Source organism: Coenobita brevimanus, chromosome 93, assembly GCF_032717465.1.
Source record: "Coenobita brevimanus isolate Jiangsu-jjx chromosome 93, ASM3271746v2, whole genome shotgun sequence".
Classification (NCBI taxonomy): Eukaryota; Metazoa; Arthropoda; class Malacostraca; order Decapoda; family Coenobitidae; genus Coenobita; species Coenobita brevimanus.
In genome coordinates, this window is record NC_137046.1 from 11,784,353 (window position 1) to 11,809,550 (window position 25,198).

The 25,198-nt window shown below is 42.9% G+C and overlaps 1 protein-coding gene across 1 annotated transcript in view; it reads right to left on the reverse strand.

Annotated features, from left to right (window-relative positions):
* The window catches only part of LOC145412626 (cytochrome P450 9e2-like), an 85,652-nt gene that overhangs the window by 22,493 nt on the left and 37,961 nt on the right, over nucleotides 1-25,198 (reverse strand). Inside the window, exon 3 of the mRNA XM_080282542.1 lies at nucleotides 2,557-2,568. Coding sequence (XP_080138668.1) covers nucleotides 2,557-2,568 — 12 coding nt within the window. The remainder of the gene's footprint in view (nucleotides 1-2,556; nucleotides 2,569-25,198) is intronic.

Below are 25,198 nucleotides of genomic sequence, written 5' to 3' on the forward strand. Positions count from 1 at the left end.
ATATTGTCAGACGCCTCAATCCCGTCAGGGGTGGCCACAAACAAATCGCCTCCACGTCGCCCTGTCCCCCGCCATTTCACTGCCCTGCTCCCAACTCAAACCCCCCTCTCTCGTATACCTCTCCACCCCATCCCTCCATCTCATCCTCGGCCTCCTCCTCCCTTTTCCCCCCTCCACCTCACTCACATACACTCTCTTCGTCAGTCTCTCACCCTCCATCCTCTCCACATGGCCAAACCACCTCAGTGTGTTCCTCTTAACGCTTCTTATCACACCCACATCCACACCACAACGCTCCTTTATATATATCTATCTATCTATCTATCTATTGCCAGACGCCTCAATCCCGTTTGGGGTGGCCACAAACAAATCGCCTCCAAGTCGCCCTGTCCCCCGCCATTTCACTGCCCTGCTCCCAACTCACACCCCCCTCTCTCATATACCTCTCCACCCCATCCCTCCATCTCATCCTCGGTCTCCCCCTCCCTCTTCCACCCTCCACCTCACTCACATACACTCTCTTCGTCAATCTTTCACCCTCCATCCTCTCCACATGGCCAAACCACCTCAGTGTGTTCCTCACAACGCTTCCTATCACATCCACATCCACACCACAACGCTCCTTTATATCCTCATTCGTCAGCCTGTCTCTCCACGTGACTCCACAGGCTCCTCTTAAATAACTCATTTCCACTGCTCTCACTCTTGACTTGTGTCCTTCCAACAATGTCCAAGCTTCACTTCCGTACGTTAGAGTTGGTATCACAATACTGTCATGTAGTAACTTTTTTACTTCCATGCTCACTTCCCTGTTTCTTATCACTACTTTTAAGGAACCAGCAACCTTTCTTCCCTGCTGTACCCTTTCAAGCACTTCACCCTCCAAACCTCCATCCTTACTCATCACACTACCCAAATACTTAAACGTACTCACATTTTCCAATTCCTCACCATCCAACCTCGCTGTACATTCACTGACTTCACCTCTCTCAAAGACCATCACTTTACTCTTCCCTACATTCACCTTTAGGTTCCGTTTCTTACACACTCTCTCAAACTCATCCACCAAGCCTTGCAGCTCCCCTTCGTCTTCACTCAACAACACAGTATCATCTGCAAACAACAGTACAGGGAGTTTCCAAACACTATCCTCTCTCACCAGGGCCACTCCATCCATGTACAGATTGAACAACCATGGAGACATGACACATCCCTGTTTCAAACCAACTTTCACAGAGAAAAATTCACTTAGTTCACCATCCACACGCACTGCAGCCTTCGCACCATCGTACATACTCTTCACAGCATTCAACAACTTCCCATCTACTCCATATATTCTTAACACTTTCCACAATCCTTGTCTATCCACCCTGTCATATGCTTTCTCCAAATCCATGAAAGCCGCATACAACTTCTTTCCCTTCTCTAGAAACTTTTCCACTAAAGATCTAAGAATGAATATCTGATCTACACAACCTCTTCCCTTCCTAAAACCTCCCTGTTCTTCTCCAACTAATTTCTCTGTTCTTTCTCTAACTCTGTCTATAAGTAACCTACCATACACTTTTCCTATTATACTAAGAAGACAAATGCCCCTATGATTACCACACACTTCTTTTTCCCCTTTTCCTTTGTACAAGGGAATAATTATACCTGACTTCCAATCCTCCGGGACTCTACCTTCCTCCCAGGCCAATCTGCACATCTTCTACATCCATTCTACTACTATCTCTCCCCCATGCTTCAGCATTTCACCACACACTCCATCAATTCCTGGGGCTTTCCCCGATTTAACTTTCTTCATTGCTTCCACAACTTCCATCCTACTGATTTCTTCCTGTCTTCTCACCTCCCTCCTTCTCCCAGCCATTCCCCAGCCACTTATACTCGCATTACTTCCATCCTCCACGTTCAACAATTCCTTAAAGTGTTCTCTCCATCTGCTCACTTTTTCTCCCTTCTCCACTAGTAATCTACCATTTTTACTGGTATATATATATATATATATATATATATATATATATATATATATATATATATCCCGACGCCCTAATCCCGCAAAGGGTGGCCGCAGACAAAACGCCTCCAAGTCACTCTGTCACCCACCATTTGACTCCCCTCCCCCCAACTCACACCCGTCCGGGCCTCATATACCTCTCAACTCCATCCCTCCACCTCATCCTCGGTCTACCCCCTCCCTCTCCCTCCCTCCACCTCACCTACATACACCCTCTTAGTCAGTCTTTCTTTCTCCATTCTCTCCACATGTCCAAACCACCTCAGTGTATTTCTCCTAATCTTTTCAACCACATCCACATCTACCCCACAATGTTCCTTCACTTCTTCATTCGTCAACCTGTCCCTCCACGTCACTCCACATGCTCCTCTCAAGTAACTCATTTCCACTGCTCTCACTCTTGACTTGTTCCCCTCTTGCAAGGTCCACGCCTCGCTTCCATACGTCAGGGTAGGGATCACAATACCATCATGCAGTGACTTCTTAACTTCCATACTCACCTCCCTATTTCTCATCACTGCTTTCAGTGTACTAACAACCTTTCTTCCCTTCTGTACCCTTTCACGTACTTCATCCCCCAAAGTTCCATCCTTACTCATCACACTACCCAAGTACTTGAATGCACTCACATTTTCCATATCCTCACCATCCAACCTCACTGCACACTCTGTGACTTCATTCCTCTCAAACACCATAACTTTACTTTTGTTTACATTAACTTTCAGATTCCTCCTCCTACACACTGTCCCAAATTCATTCACCAAACCTTGCAACTCCCATTCATCTTCACTCAACAATACTGTATCATCAGCAAACAGCAACACCGGAAGCTTCCAAATCTCACCCTCATTCATTAGGGCCACCCCCACATCCATTGCCCTACCTTGCACCTCCTTTACAACCCCATCCATATATATATTAAACAGCCATGGAGACATCACACACCCCTGTTTCAGTCCCACATTGAGATCAAAGAACTCACTCAGCTCACCATCCACTCGCACCGTAGCCCTAGCTCCCTCGTACATACTCATCACAGCACTCAACAATTTCCCCTCCACTCCATATATTCTTAATACCTTCCACATACCTTGCCTATCTATTCTGTCATAAGCTTTCTCCAAGTCCATGAAGGCAGCATACACTTTCCTTCCCTTCTCTAGATACTTCTCCACTAAACATCTTAGAACAAATATCTGATCTACACACCCTTTTCCCTTCCTAAATCCCCCTTGTTCTTCTCCAACTAGCTCCTCTGTCATATGCCTAACCCTATCAATGAGTATTCTACCATATATTTTACCAGTCACACTAAGAAGGCAAATACCCCTATGGTTACCACATACTTCTCTCTCCCCTTTTCCTTTGTACAGAGGAACAATTATACCTGATTTCCAGTCCTCTGGAACCCTTCCCTCTTCCCAAGCTAATCTACACAACTTCCATATCCACTCCACAACAATCTCACCCCCATACCTAAACATTTCACCACACACTCCATCAATTCCTGGGGCCTTTCCCAGCTTAATCTTCTTCATCGCTTCCACTACTTCCGACCTACTGATCTCTTCCTCCCTCCTCTCATCTCTTCTTCTCCCAGCCATTCCCCAACCACTTATACTCATACTGCTCTCACTCCCTACATTCAACAAATCCTCAAAGTGCTCCTTCCATCTCCTCAATTTCTTTCTCTTCTCCACCAACAATCTATTATTCCTATCTTTCACTCCACTACTATTTCCCCTTTCACACTGCCTTACTTTCTTTACCTCCTTCCAAAACAATTTCTTACTCTCCCTCCATTTCACACTCAGATTCCTCCCAAACTCTTCATCCACTTTCTTCTTACTCTCCTTCACCAGTCTCTTAACCTCCCTTCTCCTGCTCACATATACCTCTCTCTTCTCTCTCTCATCTTCTCCCCTACCTCTGCTCGCCAACCATTCACCATATGCCTTCTTCTTTTGTTCCACAGCTCGTTTCACCTCATCATTCCACCATGCTGTCCCTTGCACACCCTTGCATCTCCTCCTCACTCCACAAACCGCCTCACACGCTGTGCTTATCTCTTCCGTGAATATCTTACATACATCTTCCACCCCTTCCATCTGCTCTAGCTCATACCTTCCCAATCTTTCTTCCACTATGCTCTTATACTCTGTCCTTTTCTCACTATCTTGCAATTTCTCCACTCTTCTCACAGGAGCTGCTTCCTCCTGTCTTCCCCTTCGTCTCCTCAACCACTTTCTTTGCAGCTCTACCTTGGCCATCACTAAGTGATGGTCCGAGACTCCATTCCCCCACCCTCTCCACACCCTTGCATCCAACACTTGTCTTCTCATTCGCTCATCCACACACACGTAGTCTATCATTGCCTTTCGTTCAACAAGTTCACCATCCATCCTCCTCATTACTCTCCATGTATACCGGTGGATCATCTTATGACGAAAGTAGGTGTTGGCTATTGCCAACCCCTTACCAGCACAGATGTCCACCAAAGTGCGTGATTCGCCTTGTGCACGAGTGATCAAAAGTCATAACCAAAAACCCTTTAATGCGCGAGTTTACCGCACAGAACGCGAGGCAGAGGCAAGGAGTGGCTCAAAAATGCCATTTTCTACTAGTGCGCGACAACCCCTCACAGACCGCGTCACGTGTCGTCATGTTGATGCGCCAGACAGAGTCAAGTTGAGCAGCCTAGCGTGATGGAAGGCAGGACTGAGCTGTGTATATCAAACATTTGCAAGATCCTTGCTGCCGTGGATAAGCTGAAGGAAGAAGTGAAGGAACAGGAAGTGAGCAACCTAAGAACGGAGGAACTTCTGGTTGGTATCGACAAACTCTTCCGTTTCTACACAGACAGGCACAGGGATGAAATAAACAGGAGAAGACAGACGCTCATAACAAACTACACACAGCGGGCTCAAGTTGGTGAAATAGCGGAACCATCGACATCGTCTGCTCCTGATCCTGTTGAGGATGAAGAGGATGCAATGTCAGAAGTGTCAGCATTGGACTTTGAAGGGTTTATGGCCGAAGTGAGTGACTTTGGTGCTCCTGGGGAAGGTGATCAAGAGGACTCTGCGGAGGAAAGTGTTGGTGCGGTGGGGAGTGTGGCGCTGTAAGTGTTGCCGCGCCTCGGAACCCCTGTTATTTAAGGTCATCAGGCCTGTTGTCTACTGTTGTTAAGGTGACTACCCATATTTTTGTTACTGTAGCTATAGCTTTAGTACAATGTCTGAAACATATGGCCTTTATTATGTCTCTAAGGGCCAAAAAATGTCCAGGTATGAGGGGGTACAGCCCATATGTAATTATTCCCATAAGATTATGTATTCCTAGTACGCGAATTCCCAGTGCGCGAGCTCGTGCACTGCCCAATCTCTCGCACACTGTGCGAGCCCACTGTATATATATATATATATATATATATATCTACGAGGAGTAGAGTGTAGCACCAGCCGAGTAGGGCAGTACTCCCAAGGTGGATGGAAAGCTGATGACAGGGAGTGCTGGAGCACCCGTTTCATCAGCCCTCAGGACTAGTTCCTGACCATCCCCCTTTGCTGAACTTTTTCAGTGTCTCAGTTACACAGAGAGTAGGCCAGCATGCTCTCCAGTACAAATTTCTCTAACTATCTTCACCAAACTACATGCACAGTACACACTACACTTCCTATTCAAAATTCACCAAAAATGGCGTCGATTCATCAAGCCTCGGAGTCCCCAGGGGGGGGGACCATAATGCCCCTGCCATCTGCCCCTCTCCTGGTGACAACTCGAGGTGCCTGGAACCACTGTCTGACTCTCTTCTTCTTCATTTCCGCAACATTCGCGGCCTTTCCTCTAACTTTCACTCTCTTGAGCACCACCTCTCCTCTAAACCTCACCTTCTTTTTCTAACGGAGACTCAGCTGTCTGAGGCAACTGACAGCAAACCCTTTTCTGTATCCTCCTACTTTCTCTATACTCATTTCAAAGCCAAAGGTGGCTGTTGTGTATACATACGCAACGACTTATCTTGCTCTCATGTTCCTGAACTTGATTCTTCTGAATTCTCCACACTCTGGTTTCGGCTTTCCTGTCATTCTCTGACTAAATATATCTGTGCTGTTTACTTATCCCCTAATTCTACTGACTATCAAAAATTCTTCGACTATCTTACTTCTATGATGGAACACATTCTGTCCATTTCTCCTTTCTCTGAAATCCCCATTCTTGGAGATTTCAATGTTCACCAACACCTTTGGCTCTCCTCTCCTTTCACGGATCCACCTGGTGAACAAGCCTACATCTTTTCTATCCTTAATGACCTAGAGCAGCTTGTACAGCACCCTACCCGTATCCCTGACTGCCTTGGAGAGAGCTCCAACATACTTGACCTCTTCCTCACAACTAATCCTTCTGCTTACTCTGTTAATCTTTTCTCTCCGTTGGGCTCCTCCGATCACAACATTATTACCTTAACCTGTCCTGTCACTCCGGTACGGCCTGTGGACCCTCCAGGGAAACGTCATCTGTGGCATTTTGGAGCCGCGGACTGGGAGGCCCTCAGCCAGTACTTCTTTGATTTTCCATGGAATGATTATTGCTTCCATGGCCATGAGCCATGGAAGCAATAATCATTCCATGGAAAATCTGAGTGTACCTTGCGCATTACGGAGGTTATTCTCTCGGGCATGGAAGCATACATTCCTTTCTCATATCCTTTGACTAACGCAAGAAAGCCTTGGTTTAATCACGCTTGTTCTAATGCTGTCCGCAACAAGGAGAAGGCCTACAAAAGGTATCAGAGCCAACTCACCCCTGAATCACATCATCTTTACGTTTCTGCCCGGAATCGTGCTAAGTCTGTTCTTCGCTCTACTAAAAATAATTTCATCCATACTAAATGCTCTCAACTCTCCAACTCGAATTCTTTCCGCTCCTTCTGCCACCTTGCCATAAATCTTTCTAATAACTTTACCTCATCATCCTTCCCTCCTCTTTTCTACTCTGATGGTTCTGTAGCTATTTCTTCTACTGATAAAGCAGATCTCTTCGCACAGACTTTCTCCTCCAATTCCACTTTAGACGATTCCGGTGCTGTTCATCCATCACTTCCCCCCTCTGACTTCCTCATGGCTGACATTAAAATTTCTTCAGTTCATGTATTTTCTGCCATCACTGGCCTCAGTACTAACAAGGCATATGGGCCTGATGGAGTCCCTCCTGTTGTTCTCAAGAACTGTGCTTCTGTGCTTACACCCTGCCTAGGCAAACTCTTTCGCCTTTGTCTGTCAACTTGTACCTTTCCTTCTTGCTGGAAGTTTGCTCTCATTCAGCCAGTCCCAAAGAAGGGTGACCACTCCCAACCCTCCAACTATCGTCCAATTGCTTTAACGTCCTGTATTTCAAAAGTTTTTGAGTCAATTCTTAATAGAAAAATTTTAAGGCATCTTTCCTATCACAACCTTCTTTCCGATCGTCAGTATGGGTTCCGTCAGGGACGCTCCACTGGCGATCTTCTCACCTACCTTTCAGACTCCTGGTCATCTTCCTTTCGGGACTTTGGCGAAAGCTTTGTCATTGCACTTGACATCTCAAAGGCTTTCGATCGAGTCTGGCATAAATCTTTAATTTCCAAACTGGCCTCCTACGGTTTCTATCCTTCAATCTGTGCCTTCATCGCTAGCTTCCTTTCTGGTCGTTCTATAGCCGCTGTTGTAGACGGCCATCGTTCTTCTCCTAGATCTATCAACAGTGGTGTTCCTCAGGGCTCTCTCCTATCACCAACTCTCTTCCTTTTATTTATCAATGATCTTCTAAGCTGTACATCTAACCCTATCCACTCATACGCTGATTACTCCACCCTTCACCTTTCCATTCGGTTCCCGCAACACCCATCTCAACAGTTACTTCAACAGACAAGGGATGAGGCTATGGCACACCTAATGTCTGACTTGGCTCGTATCTCTGACTGGGGTAAAAATAATATGGTTGTATTTAACGCATCTAAGACTCAGTTCTTACTCCTATCAACCCGACAAAATCTTCCACAGGTATACCCACTAATGTTTAATAATATTGAGCTTAATCCTGCATCATCCTTGAACATGCTTGGGGTTTCATTTACTCGGGACTTATCTTGGAAAGATCATATTACATCTCTTGTAAAATCTGCTTCCAAGAGATTGGGTGTGCTAAGCCGACTCCGCTCTTTCTTTACCCCTGCACAATTGTTGACTCTATACAGGGGTTTTATCCGCCCCCGTGTGGAGTACAACTCTCATGTGTGGGGAGGCTCCCCACATACAGCTCTTCTCAATAGGGTGGAGTCAAATACTTTTCGTCTCATTAACTCTCCTCCTCTTACTGACTCCCTTCAATCTCTGTCTCTTCGCTGCACAGTTGCATCTTTATTTGTTTTCTATCGCTACTTTAATGGTCACTGCTCCTCTGAACTGTCTGCTTGCATTCCTCCACCTCTACGACGGGTGCGTAGCACCCGTCTGGCAGCAAACTCTCATCCCTTTTCTGTCCAACTCTCTAATGCAAGAGTTAACCGTTACTCCCAGTCTTTCATTTACGCAACAGATCAGCTCTGGTACTGTCTCCCTCTGTCTGTATTTCCTGCTGCCTATGATCTCCAGTCTTTCAAACACAGTGTGTCCAGGCATCTCAAAATGATCGGATCTTGAATTTGGCTCTCTAATGTATTTTGTTTTTCTCTTGGAGGGAACTGTTACTGCGGGCTCATGGCCTTTGGTTCCTTCTTCCTCGCATAAAAAAGTATATATATATTTGTATGTATGTATTAATGTATGTTACAGCAGACTGTGAAATCAGCTATTTGTGAAATCAGTGTAAACTGGGATGGGTTAATTTAGAGTAGATTAATTTTGGGTGCAGTTAGTTTATGTTGGGTTAAGTTAGGTTAAGTTTATGTTAGGTTAGGTTATTATACATACGTACATATATATATATATATATATATATATATATATATATATATATATATATATATATATATATATATATATATATATATAGTAAAAGTCCTATTATTCGGCATCTATGGGACCAGGGTAATGCCGAGAAATTGGATTTGCCGGATAATAAAAAAAAAAAACTACCCACTCAGTACCTTAAATATATTGGTGAACACTGTCATCACAACTTATGGTATTACAACTGTTTGGAGAGAGTACTGTATACTGTACAATACTGCAATCAGTACGGTACTATACCTGAATCTGATATATATATATATATATATATATATATATATATATTGTTACATAGCCTATGATTTCATCATCCTTTGTGTAATTCTAATGTACAGTATACTGCATGTTTGATCACGCGTATGTTCTACCTCACTCCCCCCTTCTACCCTTATAGTAGAGTAAGTTGTTCTTTCTATTGTTCAGAGCAGGATTGTCAACTCTTTGTCCCCTATGGCTTCATTTGCGCGTCCTTCTTACAAGTTGTATCAAGCTCTGCCGGCCCCTATATAATGAGCTCAGTCTCTACATTAATTGCCACTTAGATCTACTCCTCATTTTGTTCACTTCTCTGTCCTCCCCTGTACAATTGTTATTATTTTTGTGAGTGCTCAGGAAGTCTCCAACCATCTAGCTGCTGTGTAATTTGAGTATAAGTGTTATTACATTTTTCTCTTGTACTGTATAGCATAAGGTGTTATTAATTCGTAGGCCTGGTGAGGTTTTTGTGATTCGTGTGGAGGTTTTGGTGTCAGCCATTGTTAATGATATTTTGTATCTGTAATAATATATCTTGCATCAACTGAGCATTATCCGGTTTTCTCATTTTATCAGGGCTGACTTAGATAAATTTATTCTTGCTAATTTCGTGTTAATAGAGACTATTGCAGTTAACCATATATTTAACCTGTTTTTTGCCATTTACATTATCCTTATGAGTCCTGAATGTTTAGTTGTTAGTTTGAGCATTAAACTTTAACTTGTAATTTTACCTAACTCTTTTGTTTTGAACCTGGAACTTTGCGGGACAGTTTTCTCTGTCTCGTAATATAAATTTGGCGACCTCTTATCAGGATATTCGGGATATTATCATAAGGATATTGCTTGATATTTTGTGACTGTGATTTATTCATGATGTCTACTATTACTACTCTTGATGAAGCCAAAGATTTTTTGTCAAATGTGCAAACAGTGTGTGATGTAGAAAACAGAAAAAAGAATGAACTTAAGCTTGTTGCTCAACAATTGGGAATTGCTGTTCGCTCTCATCAGTCTAAAGATCAAATTGTTGACATGATTAATAAAAGCTTGTTTAATGTAACTCCTCCAGATGAGCAAACGCAGATTGAAATAGCTAAGTTACAGCTAGCCCTGCAGGAGGCTCGTGCTAAGGAGGCTGAATCTCAGGCTCGTATTCAGGAGGCACAAATTGAACTTGCTAGGATTCAGGCAGACCATGAGTATCGCATGAAACAAGGTGGAACTGGATCATCTAGCTCTGATGATTTTGATTGGCTAAAAATGTTAAACTTGTCCCTCCTTTTAATTAATCTGATTTAACAAAGTATTTTCAGTTGTTTGAGAGGGTAGCTACAGGTTTTAATTGGCCCAAAAAGTATTGGCCAGTACTCCTTCAAACTATTCTCACCGGTAAAGCTCAAGTAACTTATGCATCTTTGCCTCAGGATCAATGCGATAATTATGATGTAGTTAAGAGCTTGATTCTTAAGGCCTATGAGCTTGTTCCTGAAGCCTATAGAGTAAAATTTAGGACAACTTATAAGCAAGATAAGCAATCCCATGTTGAGTATGCAAAAATCAAAGAAGATCTGTTAGAGCAGTGGTTAAATTCTAAGAATGTGGATTCTGATTTTGGTAAATTTAAGCAGATGATTTTGCTGGAGGACTTCAAAAGGTGTATTAATAATGATGTAAGTCTATATCTTGATTAGAGAAGAATAGATAATTTGTCTGATGCTGCAGTTTTAGCTGATGAATATGTTCTCACTCACAAGAGATATTCTAAAGAAAAAAGGAAAGCTGAGAGTAAGTACATTGCCTTTACTCAGAGTACAGGCAACAGGAAAGAGTGTAAAGATGATGTTTCTCAGGAAGTAAATACCAGCTTCACCTCTTGATTTCAGAAAAGTAAATGTACTTGTTGCAGTAAGCTTGGTCATAGTACGGAGAAATGTTTCAGGAGACAGCGTGATGTGAACAAAAAGGAGTCTTTAAATATTCAGTCAATTGGTCTAGTGTCCACCCTTGAGAGTTCCCAGAATTCTTTAACCGAGTTAACTGAACCTGCTTTGAGGGGTAAATTAAATTCTCATGATGAAGCTCCTCTTTTGAGCAGTAACGTGGATGACACTCTCAAGAGTTCATGTGCTAATTTCCTGTCTGATGGTTTTGTCAGTCCTCTGGACAGTAATGACAGGAAATCAGTTAAAATATATCGTGATACAGGTGCTTGCCAATCCCTTATGCTGACCAGTGTTCTAGGCTCTAATGTTAATTCCTCTGATGAAACTGTAATCTTACAAGGTGTAGGGAATAATTACTTCTCTGTCCCTCTGTGCAGAGTGAATTTAGAGTCTGGTTTTGTTAATGGTTCCGTTATGGTTGGGTTGGTTGAGACACTTCCAATGTCAGGTGTAACTTTCTTACTTGGAAATGATACTGGTGGAAGTCAAGTGTGTCCAGCTCCTCAGTTGTCTAGTGAGCCAGTGGCTGTGACCAAGGATTGTGATGTCCCTGATGTGTTCCCTGCATGTGCTGTCACTAGGGCTAAGTCTAAAGTTACTGGTGACTTAGAGGATAATGGCGATGATGATGTTATCCTAGCTGACACTTTTCTTGCTAATTTGGACCACTCACCAGATGAGGCAGTACCCCGTAGTGTTGATAATTTGTCTCGTCAAGAGTTGGTTGAGTTGCAGGTTGCTGACCCTGAGTTGAAAAGTCTAGCTAACTCTGCTTGCAGTGAGGAAGAGTCAGCTGGTGCTTCTACTTGTTATTATATAAAGTCAGGAGTACTTATGAGGAAGTGGAGACCCCCAACAGCATCAGCCGACTGTGAATGGGAGGTTGTACATCAAGTTGTCATCCCTCGTGTTTGTAGGCAGGATATCATTAGAGTGGCTCATGATTCCAGTTTGGCAGGACATCTTGGAGTGAGGAAGACTGTGGCACGCATTTTGAAACACTTCTACTGGCCAGGTATCTTCAGGGATGTTTCCTGGTATTGTAAGTCTTGTCACACCTGTCAAGTTGTGGGGAAGTGTAATCAGACCGAAAAGGTTGCACCTCTAGTTCCCATTCCTCCTTTTGAGGCGCCATTCACCCGTGTGTTGGTGGATATTGTGGGCCCTCTTCCTAAGACTTCTTCAGGATTTTCTTATGTGTTGACCCTGATTGATATGGCTACTCGTTATCCTGAAGCCATTCCACTTAGAAATATCTCAGCAAAGAACGTGGTTAAGGAAATGCTAGGGTTCTTCACAAAGTTTGGTCTGCCCAAGGAGGTACAGTCAGACTGGGGAAGTAATTTCATGTCAAATGTTTTCAAGCAGTCTCTGAAAGAGTTGGGCATCACCCAGGTCACGTCTTCAGCTTACCATCCCCAGACCCACGGAGCGTTGGAGAGATATCATCAAACACTCAAATCGATGCTCAAGAAATACTGTTTGGAACATCAGAAAGACTGGGATAAAGGTCTTCCATTCGTTGTATTTGCCGCAAGAGAATCTCCAAATGAATCACTGGGCTTCTCACCTTTTGAACTACTGTTTGGCCATGAAGTAAGAGGACCCCTTAAGCTACTCAAGGAATGCTAGCTGTTGGAGGAAGATGACGTCAACCTGCTGGAGTATGTGATGAAGTTCAAAGAACGGCTGTCCACTGCTTTACAGCTGGTGAGAGAGAATTTAGGAGCTGCTCAGGAGAAGATGAAAACTTGGTATGATAAGTATCAAGGTTACGCCACTTTCAGCCAAGAGATCAGGTTTTGATTCTGCTACTGGTGCATGGGCAACCTCTTCAAGCCAAGTTTAGTGGTCCTTATTTCATGGAGAAGAATCTCAGTGATGTCAACTATGTCATCGCCACACCAGATCATAGAAAGGGACAAGCAACTTTGTCACATCAACATGATAAAGTTATATCACAGGCAGGATGAAAATAACCCAGTCTGCACTGTAGCTGTTCCACCCGAGTCTGCAAGTGAAGTTCTCCCATGCAGCATGAGCCTGAGTGATAGTTTGGGGAAGAATCCTGATATCATGAATGATCTCCAGACTAAGCTTTCTCATCTAGCTCCCGAGGAAAGACAGGAGTTTTCGGCATTACTGCAGGCGTACCCGTAAGTGTTCCGTGCCACTCCAGGAAGAACCACTGTGTTGATGCATGATGTCGATGTTGGAGACGCAAAGCCAATTAAACTGCCTCCTTACCGTGTGAACCCAGTGAAAGTTCCTCTCATCCAGAAGGAGCTTGGCTACCTGTTGGACCACAAGATGATTGAGCCCTGTCAGAGCGAGTGGAGTTCTCCTGTCACTCTATTCCCTAAGCCAGGTGGGTCACAGCGGCTTTGCATCGACTACAGACGTGTTAATCAGATAACCAAAACAGACACCCTCTCCCTCGTGTGGAAGATTGCATAGACAAGATCGAAGGGGCTAGGTACATAAGTAAGTTTGATTTGTTAAAGGGATACTGGCAAGTACCTATGACTGAACGTGCTAGGGAGATCTCATGTTTTGTAACACTAAGAAAGACTTTTGCATGTTCTGTAATGCCATATGGTATGAAGAATGCAGCAGCCACTTTTCAGAAGCTCATGAATGTTGTAACAGAGGGTTTGGCAGGGTGTGTTGTTTATATTGATGATGTATTAATCTTCAGTGACAACTGGAAAGATCACCTATGCCATGTCAGTAAATTTCTTGAGCGTTTGGTTCAGACTAATCTTGTAGCTAATTTATCAAAGTGTGAGTTTGGTCAAGCTAAAGTTCAGTACCTTGGGTACGTAATTGGTGATGGACATGTTGCACCACCAGCAGCTAAGGTTCAGGTTATAAGTGATCTTTCTAGAACTAAAAGTAGGAAAGAGCTACAAAGATTTTTGGGAATGGTAGGTTATTACAGGAGATTTGTTCTTAACTTTTCAATTCTTGTATCACCACTTACAGACCTACTGAAAAAGGGAGTTAAATTTGTCTGGATCGATAACTGTGAATCCTCTTTCAGCAAACTTAAAGCTATCCTATTAAGTGAGCCAGTGTTCGCTACTCCAAATTTTGCTAAGCCTTTTAAGATGGCTGTTGATGCAAGTGATACAGGAGCTGGGGCTGTTTTGCTGCAAGAGGATGATCAGGGTATTGAACACCCTGTATCTTATTACAGTAAGAAGTTCACTCCACCTCAAAAGAACTACTCAACTATTGAGAAAGAGCTTTTGGCCTTGATTTTGGGTTTACAGCATTTTTCATTTTATTTGTGTTCTGGTTTTGACCCCATAGTTATTTATACCGATCATAACCCACTGAAATTCCTTAGTAAGTGTAAAGATAAAAATCAGAGATTGACAAGATGGAGTCTACTTCTTCAGGAGTATTCATTAGACATACAACATGTCAAAGGGAAAGAAAATGTTATTACAGATTGTTTATCTAGACTTTAGACAGATTGTTTTAGAGTAATAAGAAATTTCCTTTGTAAATTTTTTTTTTTTTTTGTGGGGAGGTGTTACATAGCCTATGATTTCATCATCCTTTGTGTAATTCTAACGTACAGTATACTGCATGTTTGATCACGAGTATGTTCTACCTCACTCCCCCCTTCTACCCTTATAGTAGAGTAAGTTGTTCTTTCTATTGTTCAGAGCAGGATTGTCAACTCTTTGTCCCCTATGGCTTCATTTGCACGTCCTTCTTACAAGTTGTATCAAGCTCTGCCGGCCCCTATATAATGAGCTCAGTCTCTACATTAATTGCCACTTAGATCTACTCCTCATTTTGTTCACATCTCTGTCCTCCCCTGTACAATTGTTATTATTTTTGTGAGTGCTCAGGAAGTCTCCAACCATCTAGCTGCTGTGTAATTTGAGTATATGTGTTATTACATTTTTCTCTTGTACTGTATAGCATAAGGTGTTATTAATTCGTAGGCCTGGTGAGGTTTTTGTGATTCGTGTGGAGGTTTTGGTGTCAGCCATTGTTAACAATATTTTGTATCTGTAATAATATATCTTGCATCAACTGAGCACTATCCGGTTTTCTCATTTTATCAGGGCTGACTTAGATAAATTTATTCTTGCTAATTTCGTGTTAATAGAGGCTATTGCAGTTAACCATATATTTAACCTGTTTTTTGCCATTTACATTATCCTTATGAGTCCTGAATGTTTAGTTGTTAGTTTGAGCATTAAACTTTAACTTGTAATTTTACCTAACTCTTTTGTTTTGAACCTGGAGCTTTGCGGGACAGTTTTCTCTGTTCCGTAACAATATATATAAATTAGTGAACATATACAAGTGTAATGACACAGCAGGCCAACAAGTCAGATAACACCTCCTGGATGGACGAAATGATGCGGAATATTACCTACCAGCTCAGTACATCACTTGTATTGGTGAACTCATCACTACCTGTATGATTACAAATATGTTTGGAGTGAGTACTGTATACAGTACTTTTTCCAAACACAAAATCAAATAGTCGGAAAATTACATAAAATTAAGTGAAGGAATATGATTTTTTTTTTTTATGTGTCCGACTCTGGGCATAGGCTTCACAGCCTGCTATCAAGGCCCAGCAGCCCTCCTACATACCATACACCTCTACATGTCACCACTTCGGCGCTAACACCCAGAGTCCATATTGAATACATGCTAGGGCTGTCTCATACAGGACTGGTGTATTGGTATTAGCGGGGGTATTTTTGCGACATGTCGGCGGGTCTTCTGAGAGATCAGCAAAGCTTCATTAATGAAATTCAAATCCTTAAACTGTTCCCTGCCCCAGCCGGGATTTGAACCTGGGTCAGTTAGGACTGCAGGCCACCTCTCTACCGATTAAGCCACCGCCTCTGATGAAAGTTAAACGTACATTTAGCACTCATTCTTTTGTTCATTTTTTTATTTACATGTGAAAGGGAGAGTATTGATGCAAACAGTAATGTATTCCATTAACCCCTTAATAACCTCGGGCATTGAACAACTCTTTACAGTACCGATGTCAGTGATGTAGAGTTAGCAATGAAAAACTATGAACAATTATGGGAAGGGAACGAAGGTCACAGGTATGTTTACACGACTCTAAGGTACGATTCCAAGCAGTCCGGGGGGTCGGTTAATCTCAGATGTTTTCGTCCATTTGGTAAATGCACCGTAATTTTGTAATTTATCCCGTGAATCATAGCGAATCATAGCATGGGATTAGGGAGCTAAATAACACATTGCTAGGTGAGCCGGACGATTATCCTCACATCTTTAAGAAAATTGAAGAAATTTAATCCCTTTCCAAGTACATAGAGTGTCTTCCATTCTTCTGAAATCAATTTATTTTTCGTAAAGATGTGAAGATAATCGTCTGGCTCATCTATCAGTGTGTTATTTAGCTTCCTAAACCCATCCTATGATTCGCTTTGAGTCACGGAAAAATTGATAAAGTTACGGTGCATTTACCAAATGGGCGAAAATATCTGAGATTAACCAACCCCCTGACTGCTTGGAATCGTAGCGTAGAGTCGTGTAATTATACCAGTGACCTTCGTTCCCTCCCATAATTGTTCAGTTTTCTTTATAGCTCACACTAACTTGACATCACTGACATCGGTACTGTAAAGGGTTGTTCAATGCCGGGGGTTATTAAGGGGTTAATGGGATATATTACTGTTTGCATCAATACTCTCTCCTTCACATTAAACACAAAAACGAACAAAAGAATGAGCGCTAACTTAGTACAGTTACCTCCACTTCTAACGAGTACAACGGGTGGTGTGTTTGGTGAAATGTGGCACCACTGTGTTTGTTTACATCGTAGCAATAGTAAGTGCATGGGCAGACCCGGAAGAGCTTCCCCTCCTCCTCTACAGCATCTAGTACCCACAGAAAAATTGTTCTATCAAGTCGTACTCTGTCTGCAAATACAAGTGTTTGTCACGTATGTATAGTGGAAGGTAGGTAGAGAAACAAATAGTAATGCCACTGGCTCCCATTGTTTCTCCGGCAGGAGATGACTCTGCAGCGAGGTGGAACGAAGGGGAGGGGGGACAGGTGGTGGGGACGCATGTATCGAAACTTCGTCTGGTTCCATTTAGAAAGATGAAGGGTGTGATTATACAGATGTTCTGAGGTGATAAGTAACTCCTTATGCAATAACGTGTATTACATGAATGTTGGGGTCTTAATGTTCGTCAAACTATGTGGTGAACAACTGTAGTTGAGCATAAATGTTAGAAGATGTGATGTCCGGTGTCTCGAAACGTGGTTCACTTGAGTCTAGCGAGTGTGCGACTCAACTGCTGTAACATTTTTGTGGCTGAACCAGGGTGGCCCAAAATGATTCATGACTATGCATGTGACACAACGGTCTTGTCATGTTGTGCATCATCCAGTCTGTTTTATTGTGAGGAAAAACAATCATTATATTCACAAACCATGTTATAAGTAGATGTCCTGTTGCACAGGAATTATAGCTACTTTGGGTGTTGGATGGCTATTGGCTTGTTGTGCGAAAATGTTGTGCAGTCATCATACTGATGGATCGTGCGGAGGTAATGAGTTACTGTATTTGCATAATGAATGGATATCTTGTATTATAATAATTGAAATATCGGTGTTACGGGTGTCCAGTCCACAAATGATGTCGCATTTCTTCGAGGTGCAATTACATCAGTCTGGACAGTTGTGACACAACATCCCCAAACATTGATCATCTTTAAAACATTCATACATTAATTTTCATGCAAGTATTACACAGTCAGGTCCTTCTTAGTTCCAGACTCTTTATACTATTTAATCGTGTGTCTACACTACACACTGTTCATCCTGAGGGAGCAATATTTCCCCTACCATGCATGTCTGTCCGCTGTCTGCCATTATAACGCAAGGTTTTAGTATGTGGCCACGGCTACACGAGATATGTCGGTGGCGTGGTGCTGCTGGGTGAATGTAGAATTTTGTATAGTCTACGTGTGTTTGTGCAGAGTCTGGTAATACACTTCGCCAACTTATTCACACTCACGCCAAGATAGCAGCCAATGTCGCAGCTTCCATAGTCACTGCTCCTCTGAACTGTCTGTTTGCATTCCTCCACCTCTACGACGGGCGCGTAGCACCCGTCTAGCAGCAAACTCTCATCCCTTTTCTGTCCAGCTCTCTAATGCTAGAGTTAACCGTTACTCCCAGTTTTTCATTTATGCAACATATCAACTCTGGATCTGTCTCCCTCTGTCTGTATTTCCTGCTAGCTACGATCTCCCGTCTTTCAAACGCAGTGTGTCCAGGCATCTCGAAATGTTCATATCTTGAATTTGGCTCTCTCTTGTGTTTTGTTTTTCTCTTGGAAGGAACAGTTATTACGGGCTTGTGGCCTTTGGTTCCTTCTTCCTAGCGTTAAAAAAGAAAAAAATACTGACTGATCATTGAGCACAGTGTCACCTCCCAGCAGTCTGAATGAGGTCCTGTTTCCAATCAATACAAACATTAAGTAATACAGTGAACAATGCAATTAGATATCTAAAGTAAGGAGTGTTTTATGCACTGTGTCATTATACAGGCTTAACCAGTATAACACAGCCAAGGATAAGCTGGACCAAAGTTTGGATATAGGCTGAATGCTGCTGGAGCGTCCAAGTAAACGTAAGCAACACTGGTGCACCAGCACCTGGATGGTAAAACCCAACCACCGAGCTGTTGGAAAATACCCCCGAGTTCTGAATCTCTCTCTCTCTCTCTCTCTCTCTCTCTCTCACACACACACACACACACACACACACACACACACACACACACTAAATTCCGGCACTTCCTCGTATAATGGGTAACGAGGCCTGATACTGACTTCCGTATGATATCGCATCACTACGTCGAGATTGCAGCCTTATCAATGACCTGTAAATCTACTGGATGACGTGGGGTAGCTCGAGAACCCAGGGGTATTTTACCTAATGCGCAGTGGTTGGGTTTTACCATCCAGGTGCTGGTGCACCAACGTTGCTTACGTTTACTTGGACGCTCCAGCAGCATTCAACCTTAATCCTACCGTAGGTCCAGCTTATCCTTTGCTGTGTTATACTGTATAAGCCTGTATGGTGACACGGTGCATAAAACACTTCTTACATATAAATTTGCATTGTTCACTACTTCTTAATGGTGCTATTGGCTGAAAACAGGACCTCATTCAGACTGCTGGGAGGTGAAAGTGTGTTGAATGGTCAGTCAGTATAGTCACTAAAACAGCGACTTTGGCTGCTATCTTGGCGTGAGTGTGAATAAGCTGGCGAAGTGTATTACCAGACTCTGCACAAACACACGTAGACTATACACAATTCTACACTCTACCAGCAGCACCACGCCACCGACATATCTTGTGTAGCCGTGGCCACATACTAAAACCTTGCGTTATAATGGCAGACAACGGACAGACATGCATGGTAGGGGAAATATTGCTCCCTCTGGATGAACAGTGTGTGAGAGTAGACACACGATTAAATGGTATAATGCGTCTGGAACTAATGTATGAATGTTTTAAAGTGAATATAATAAAAGATGATCAATGTTTGGGGATGTTGTGTCACAACTATCCAGACTGATGAAACAGCACCTCGAAGAAAGCGACATCATTTGTGGACTGGACACCCGTAACACCGATATTTCAATTTTTGTAATACAAGATATCCATTCATTATGCAAATACAGTAACTCATTACCTCTGCGTGATCCATCAGTATGATGACTGCACAACATTTTCGCACAACAAGCCAATAGCTATCCAACACCCAAAGTAGCTATAATTCCTATGCAACAGGACATCTACTTATAACATGGTTTGTGAATATAATGATTGTTTTTCCTCACAATAAAACAGACTGGATGATGCACAACATGACAAGACCGTTGTGTCACATGCATAGTCATGAATCATTTTGGGCCACCCTGGTTCAGCCATAAAAATGTTACAGCAGTTGAGTCGCACACTCGCTAGACTCAGGTGAACCACGTTTCGAGACACCGGACATCACATCTAATATTTATGCTCAATTACAGTTGTTCACCACTTAGTATGACGAACATTAAGACCCATTCATGCAATACACGTTATTGCATATGGAGTTACAGATCACCTCAGAGCATCTGTATAATCACACCCTTCATCTTTCTAAACAGAACAATACGAGGTTTCGATACATGCGCCCCCACTACCTCCTCTTCATTCCATCCAACTCGCCTCAGAGTCATCTCCAGCCAGAGGAACAATGGGAGCCAGTGGCATTACTATTTGTTTTTCTCTTTGCCTTCCACTGTACATACGTGACAAACACTTGTATTTGCAGAGTATGACTTGATAGAACATTGTTTCTGTGGGTACTAGGTACTGTAGCGGAGGGGAAGCTCTGCCGGGTCTGCCAATTCAGTTACTATTATTACATTGTAAATAAACACAGCGGTGCCACATTTCACCAAACACACCACCCACTGTACTCGTTAGAAGTGGAGGTAACTGTACGTTTAACTTTCATCAGAAAGACTTTTGCAATTCATATTCCACCAGCTTATTTTTAAGTATTTTTCTGACTTTTGGTTAGGTTAGGTTTGGTTAAATAATTAGGTGCAGTTAAACTCGGTTTGGTTAGGTTTAGTTAAACAGGACAGTCCCTTCCGCCATTATGCTGAGGAATAAAAATACTAGAGCTGTCACAGCCATACAGCTAAAAACAATGGGGAAACTGATTTAACAAGCAACATTTATTTATGGTATGCATTACAATATCAGTGGTTCATGGGCTACGCAATTACCGGTAAATGTCATTTTCAGGAAGGTGTCAAGAATTAACGAATTTCAAGAATTAGCGAGGGGACTTGGAACGTAACCCTCGCTAATTTGGTAGGGGTGGTTACTGTACTGTACGATACTGTGCAATATTGTACTCAATACAGTACTATACCTGAATCTGAAAAATATAGAAAATAGTGAAAATACAGAAGTGTAATGAAACATTAGGCCTACAAGTCACAGATAACACTTCCTGGACTGCCTAGATGATTTTGGACATCTGCCGAACAATCAAAGTTTTTCGTAAATGGGACTATTTCTCAAAACTGCCGAAATGTCGGATCTACCGAATTATCAGCTGTCAAATAATAGGACTTTTACTGTATATAGATCCTCTGTGGTACAGTGGTAAAGTGTTCTTTTTCATACACTGAAGAACGAGGGTTCGCGCCCTGCCAGGGTAATAAACTTTGGGAGCTTAATTCTGACCACGTACTGCATTGGCTGACACAAAGGGTGCTGTGGCTTAAACAGTGTCGCATACTATAAAATATGCTTGCACCCAGTCAGCTTGCGTGGGCCGATTACACTTGGTTCACAGACTACACACACACACCCAAAGCCACTCCAACACAACAATTACACTTAAAAGCACTTCTCACCCTACATACAATCTCTACTAGACACCCTAAGCCACTTGGTAGAGATACATTGGCTTTATCGTCCCCACTTCAGTAGGGATAGGCCGGTCCTGCAGTGGACTACTCAAACGGTTGAGATAAGATATATATATAGATAGATAGATAGATATAGATATAGATATAGATATATTTGCAAGTGCCACTCCTAAACCTTAGTCTTCAGGATAATAACAGGACCCGCCAGTTGGACTCGTTCCTATATTTGTCAAACCTGCAACAACAGAGAGAGACTACATCCGTACTGCCTAGCGCTTAACACACAGCATGAACATTATATCTTTACTCCAGCGTTATTAAGCACACTAGTCTATTATATCCATCATAATTATTGGTATATACACATACATACATACACACACGTGTATGCCACAGTTTCATCAATCCTTAGACACTTAGTGCTACCACACGTGATGACATAACTTACTTGGTAAGGGTCTATGACTTCGTGGGGGCATAGCGTGTGGCTATTGACGTTACTGTTACCCACAATTGTGGCACACTCGCAGCTGCAGGTCACGGACTCTATGTGTTAAATCTCCAAACTCAATCTCCAGACTGACTTCTCTTCCCTACCCTTTCTGTAGTGTAAGCACTCCCATCATGAAAGATGACCAATACGTGCGGAGCCTGAGCCCCTTATCCCACACCAAGGAACTCCTCTCACCATGTGTCTATCTTCACCACCCTGCACCATCAGCAGTAAATTTAACTTTCAACTAATAATCAGCAATCTAGACAAAACATCTTAAACCATGTGAGTCATTTGTCTTAACCACTGTAAACTGCTTACTACCTCTCAACAAAGCATGCAACGACAACACATCTTCCCTTGAGCGGCCGCGCTCAAACAAGCACAGGCTACAGCGACACTGGTCAATATCCTTTGGGTGATGATGTTACTGATCGTTTCCTGCTGTGGCAATGCCACACTATCGACCATCGACTACCAGGAAGCCGTCGTACCATCGGCCATCACCTGTTGGGTGTTGCTATGCTATTGGCCATTGCCTGTCAGTGTGATGCCACACTGTTAGTCGTCGCCTACCACTGGGCCGAACAAGTTATGAACAGTAAATTAAACTCTCATTTAATAATCAATGATCTGTGTAACTATCTTTATCGATGAAAATAATTTGCATTAACTACTGTAAAACATTTACTGTCCATCAACAAAGCGTGCAGTGACAACACCCTCTCCCATGAGTGGCCACGCTCAAACAAAACACTGGCTGCGATGACACTGGCCAGCACCCATTGGGTGGTGTAGCTAATGACCATCTCCCGCTGGGGTAATGCCACACTACTGACCATCCCCTGTTGGGGGCGATGTCACACTATTGGTCATCACCTACTGGGGCAATGCCACACTATTGACCATCTCCTGCTGGGGCAGTGCCACATTACTGACCATCGCCTGTTAGAGCAATGCCACACTATTGACCATTGCCTGTTGGAGCAACATCACACTATTGACCATAGCCTGTTGGGGCAACCTCACACTATTGACCATCACCTGTTGAGACAATGCCACACTATTGACCATCGCCTGTTGGGGCAACGTCACACTATTGACCATCGCCTGTTGGGGCAACGTCACACTACTGACCATCACCTGTTGGGGCAATGTCACCCTTTTGGTCATCGCCTGTTGGGTGACGTTGTACTATCGGTCGTCGCCTGATAGGGCGACACCACACTGTTCACTGTTGCCTATTGGGCGGTGCTACACTATTAATAATAATATTAACATTAATAATAATAACAACAACAAAAATAATAATACTACTGTAATAATAACCTTGTCTCGTCTAAAAGTAGACATAGTTACAACTAGAAACAGGGATATTTATGTGTTGCATGTATAGTATAATGGAGCGGATTGTTTGATAAAAGACTGGGATAATAAAATATACTTATATTAGTTATGTATATCTTGTGGTAGGTGGGGGCACCTATCATCCACCCACTTAGTGTAGTGGTACCCTGTTTTTAGGGTAGCTCTACATCGAGTGGCAAGCCAAATGATTTCCTGTAAACCAGGAAATCATTAACAACGCTGGGTGGTAACCTTATAACCAACCAACTCGTGTTCCCTACGTGACAGCAATAAGGTTGGCGGAGAGTTAGTGCCCCTCCCCGGAAAACAACTAACTAAAAATACGAACAAGAAGCCTCGGACCAGGACTGACCAAAAGATGACTAAGGACCGTACAAAGGACATTAAACGGATGGTGACGTGGAATGTAAGGGGTGCAAATGATGAGGTGAAAGACAGAGAGATTGTCTAGGTGTTTGAGGGTGCGAAAGTGGATGTATATGGGTTAAATGAAACTAAATGGAGAGGTGAGAGTGTGAGAGAATGGGAGTATGGATGGGGGATATGTGTAGGAGTAGGTGAGAATGATAGGGCAAAAGAAGGAGCGTGTATTGTTGTGAGTAACAGATGGAAGGAGAATATAAGAGAGTATGGATCAGTTGGTTCAAGGATTGTGTGGGTAAGACTGAAAGTTGGAATACAAATGTGGGCGATTTTGTGCGTGTATGCGTCAATGCAAGACCTTGCAAGCAGAATGAGAGAAGAGTTCTGGGCAAATGTGGAAGTGTGCATGGAAAAGTTTGAAAGGAATGAGAGAGTGTTTTTGATTGGTTATATGAATGGTAAAGTAGGGATTTGCGAAGGTGGATGGAGTAGTTGGTGAGTGGGGTGTGCCTGCAGAGATAGATGAGAAGGGCAGTGCTTTAGTGGACGTTTGTGCCGGGAGGGGGTTCGTGATAGCCAATACCTTCTTCAGGCACAAAATGATCCACAGGTATACATGGCGAGTGATGAGAAGGATGGGTGGTGAACTGAATGAAAGGCAATGACTGATTGTGTGTGTGTGGATGAAAGGATGTGAAGATGTGTAATGGATGCAAGAGCATACAGAGGTTGGAGGGGTGGACTTTCTGACCACCCCTTGATGGTGGTCAGAATCAAGGTCCAAGTAAAATGGAGAAATAGAAGAAGGGAAGGACGGGAGGAAGGAGTAGACGTAAGGAGAGTGGAAAAGTTACAAGAGGATGAGAAAAGGGCAGAATATAAGAGAGAAATGGAGGAACGATTGGGTATATATGAATTGGAGCAGATGGGGGACGTGGAAGGTGTGTGCACGATATTCCCAGAGGAAATATGTGCAGCATGTGAGGTGGTGTGTGGAGTGAAGAGAAGACGGAAGGGGGTGTAAGGAATAGCACGGTGGAATGAAAAGGTGAGACAGGCTGTGGCACAGAAGAAGAAAGCATATAATGAATGGATGAGAAATAGGAGCGTGGAAGAAGTTGAGAGACGGAAGAGAGAGTTATATGTAGAAAGGAAGAGAGAGGTGAAAGGATTAGTAAGAGAGAGTAAGAAGAGAATGGATGAGGAATTTGGAAGGAATTTGAGTGTAAAATGGAGGGAATGTAAGAAAATGTTCTGGAAAGAGGTAAGGAGAGTCAGACAGGGTGGCAATGAAGTT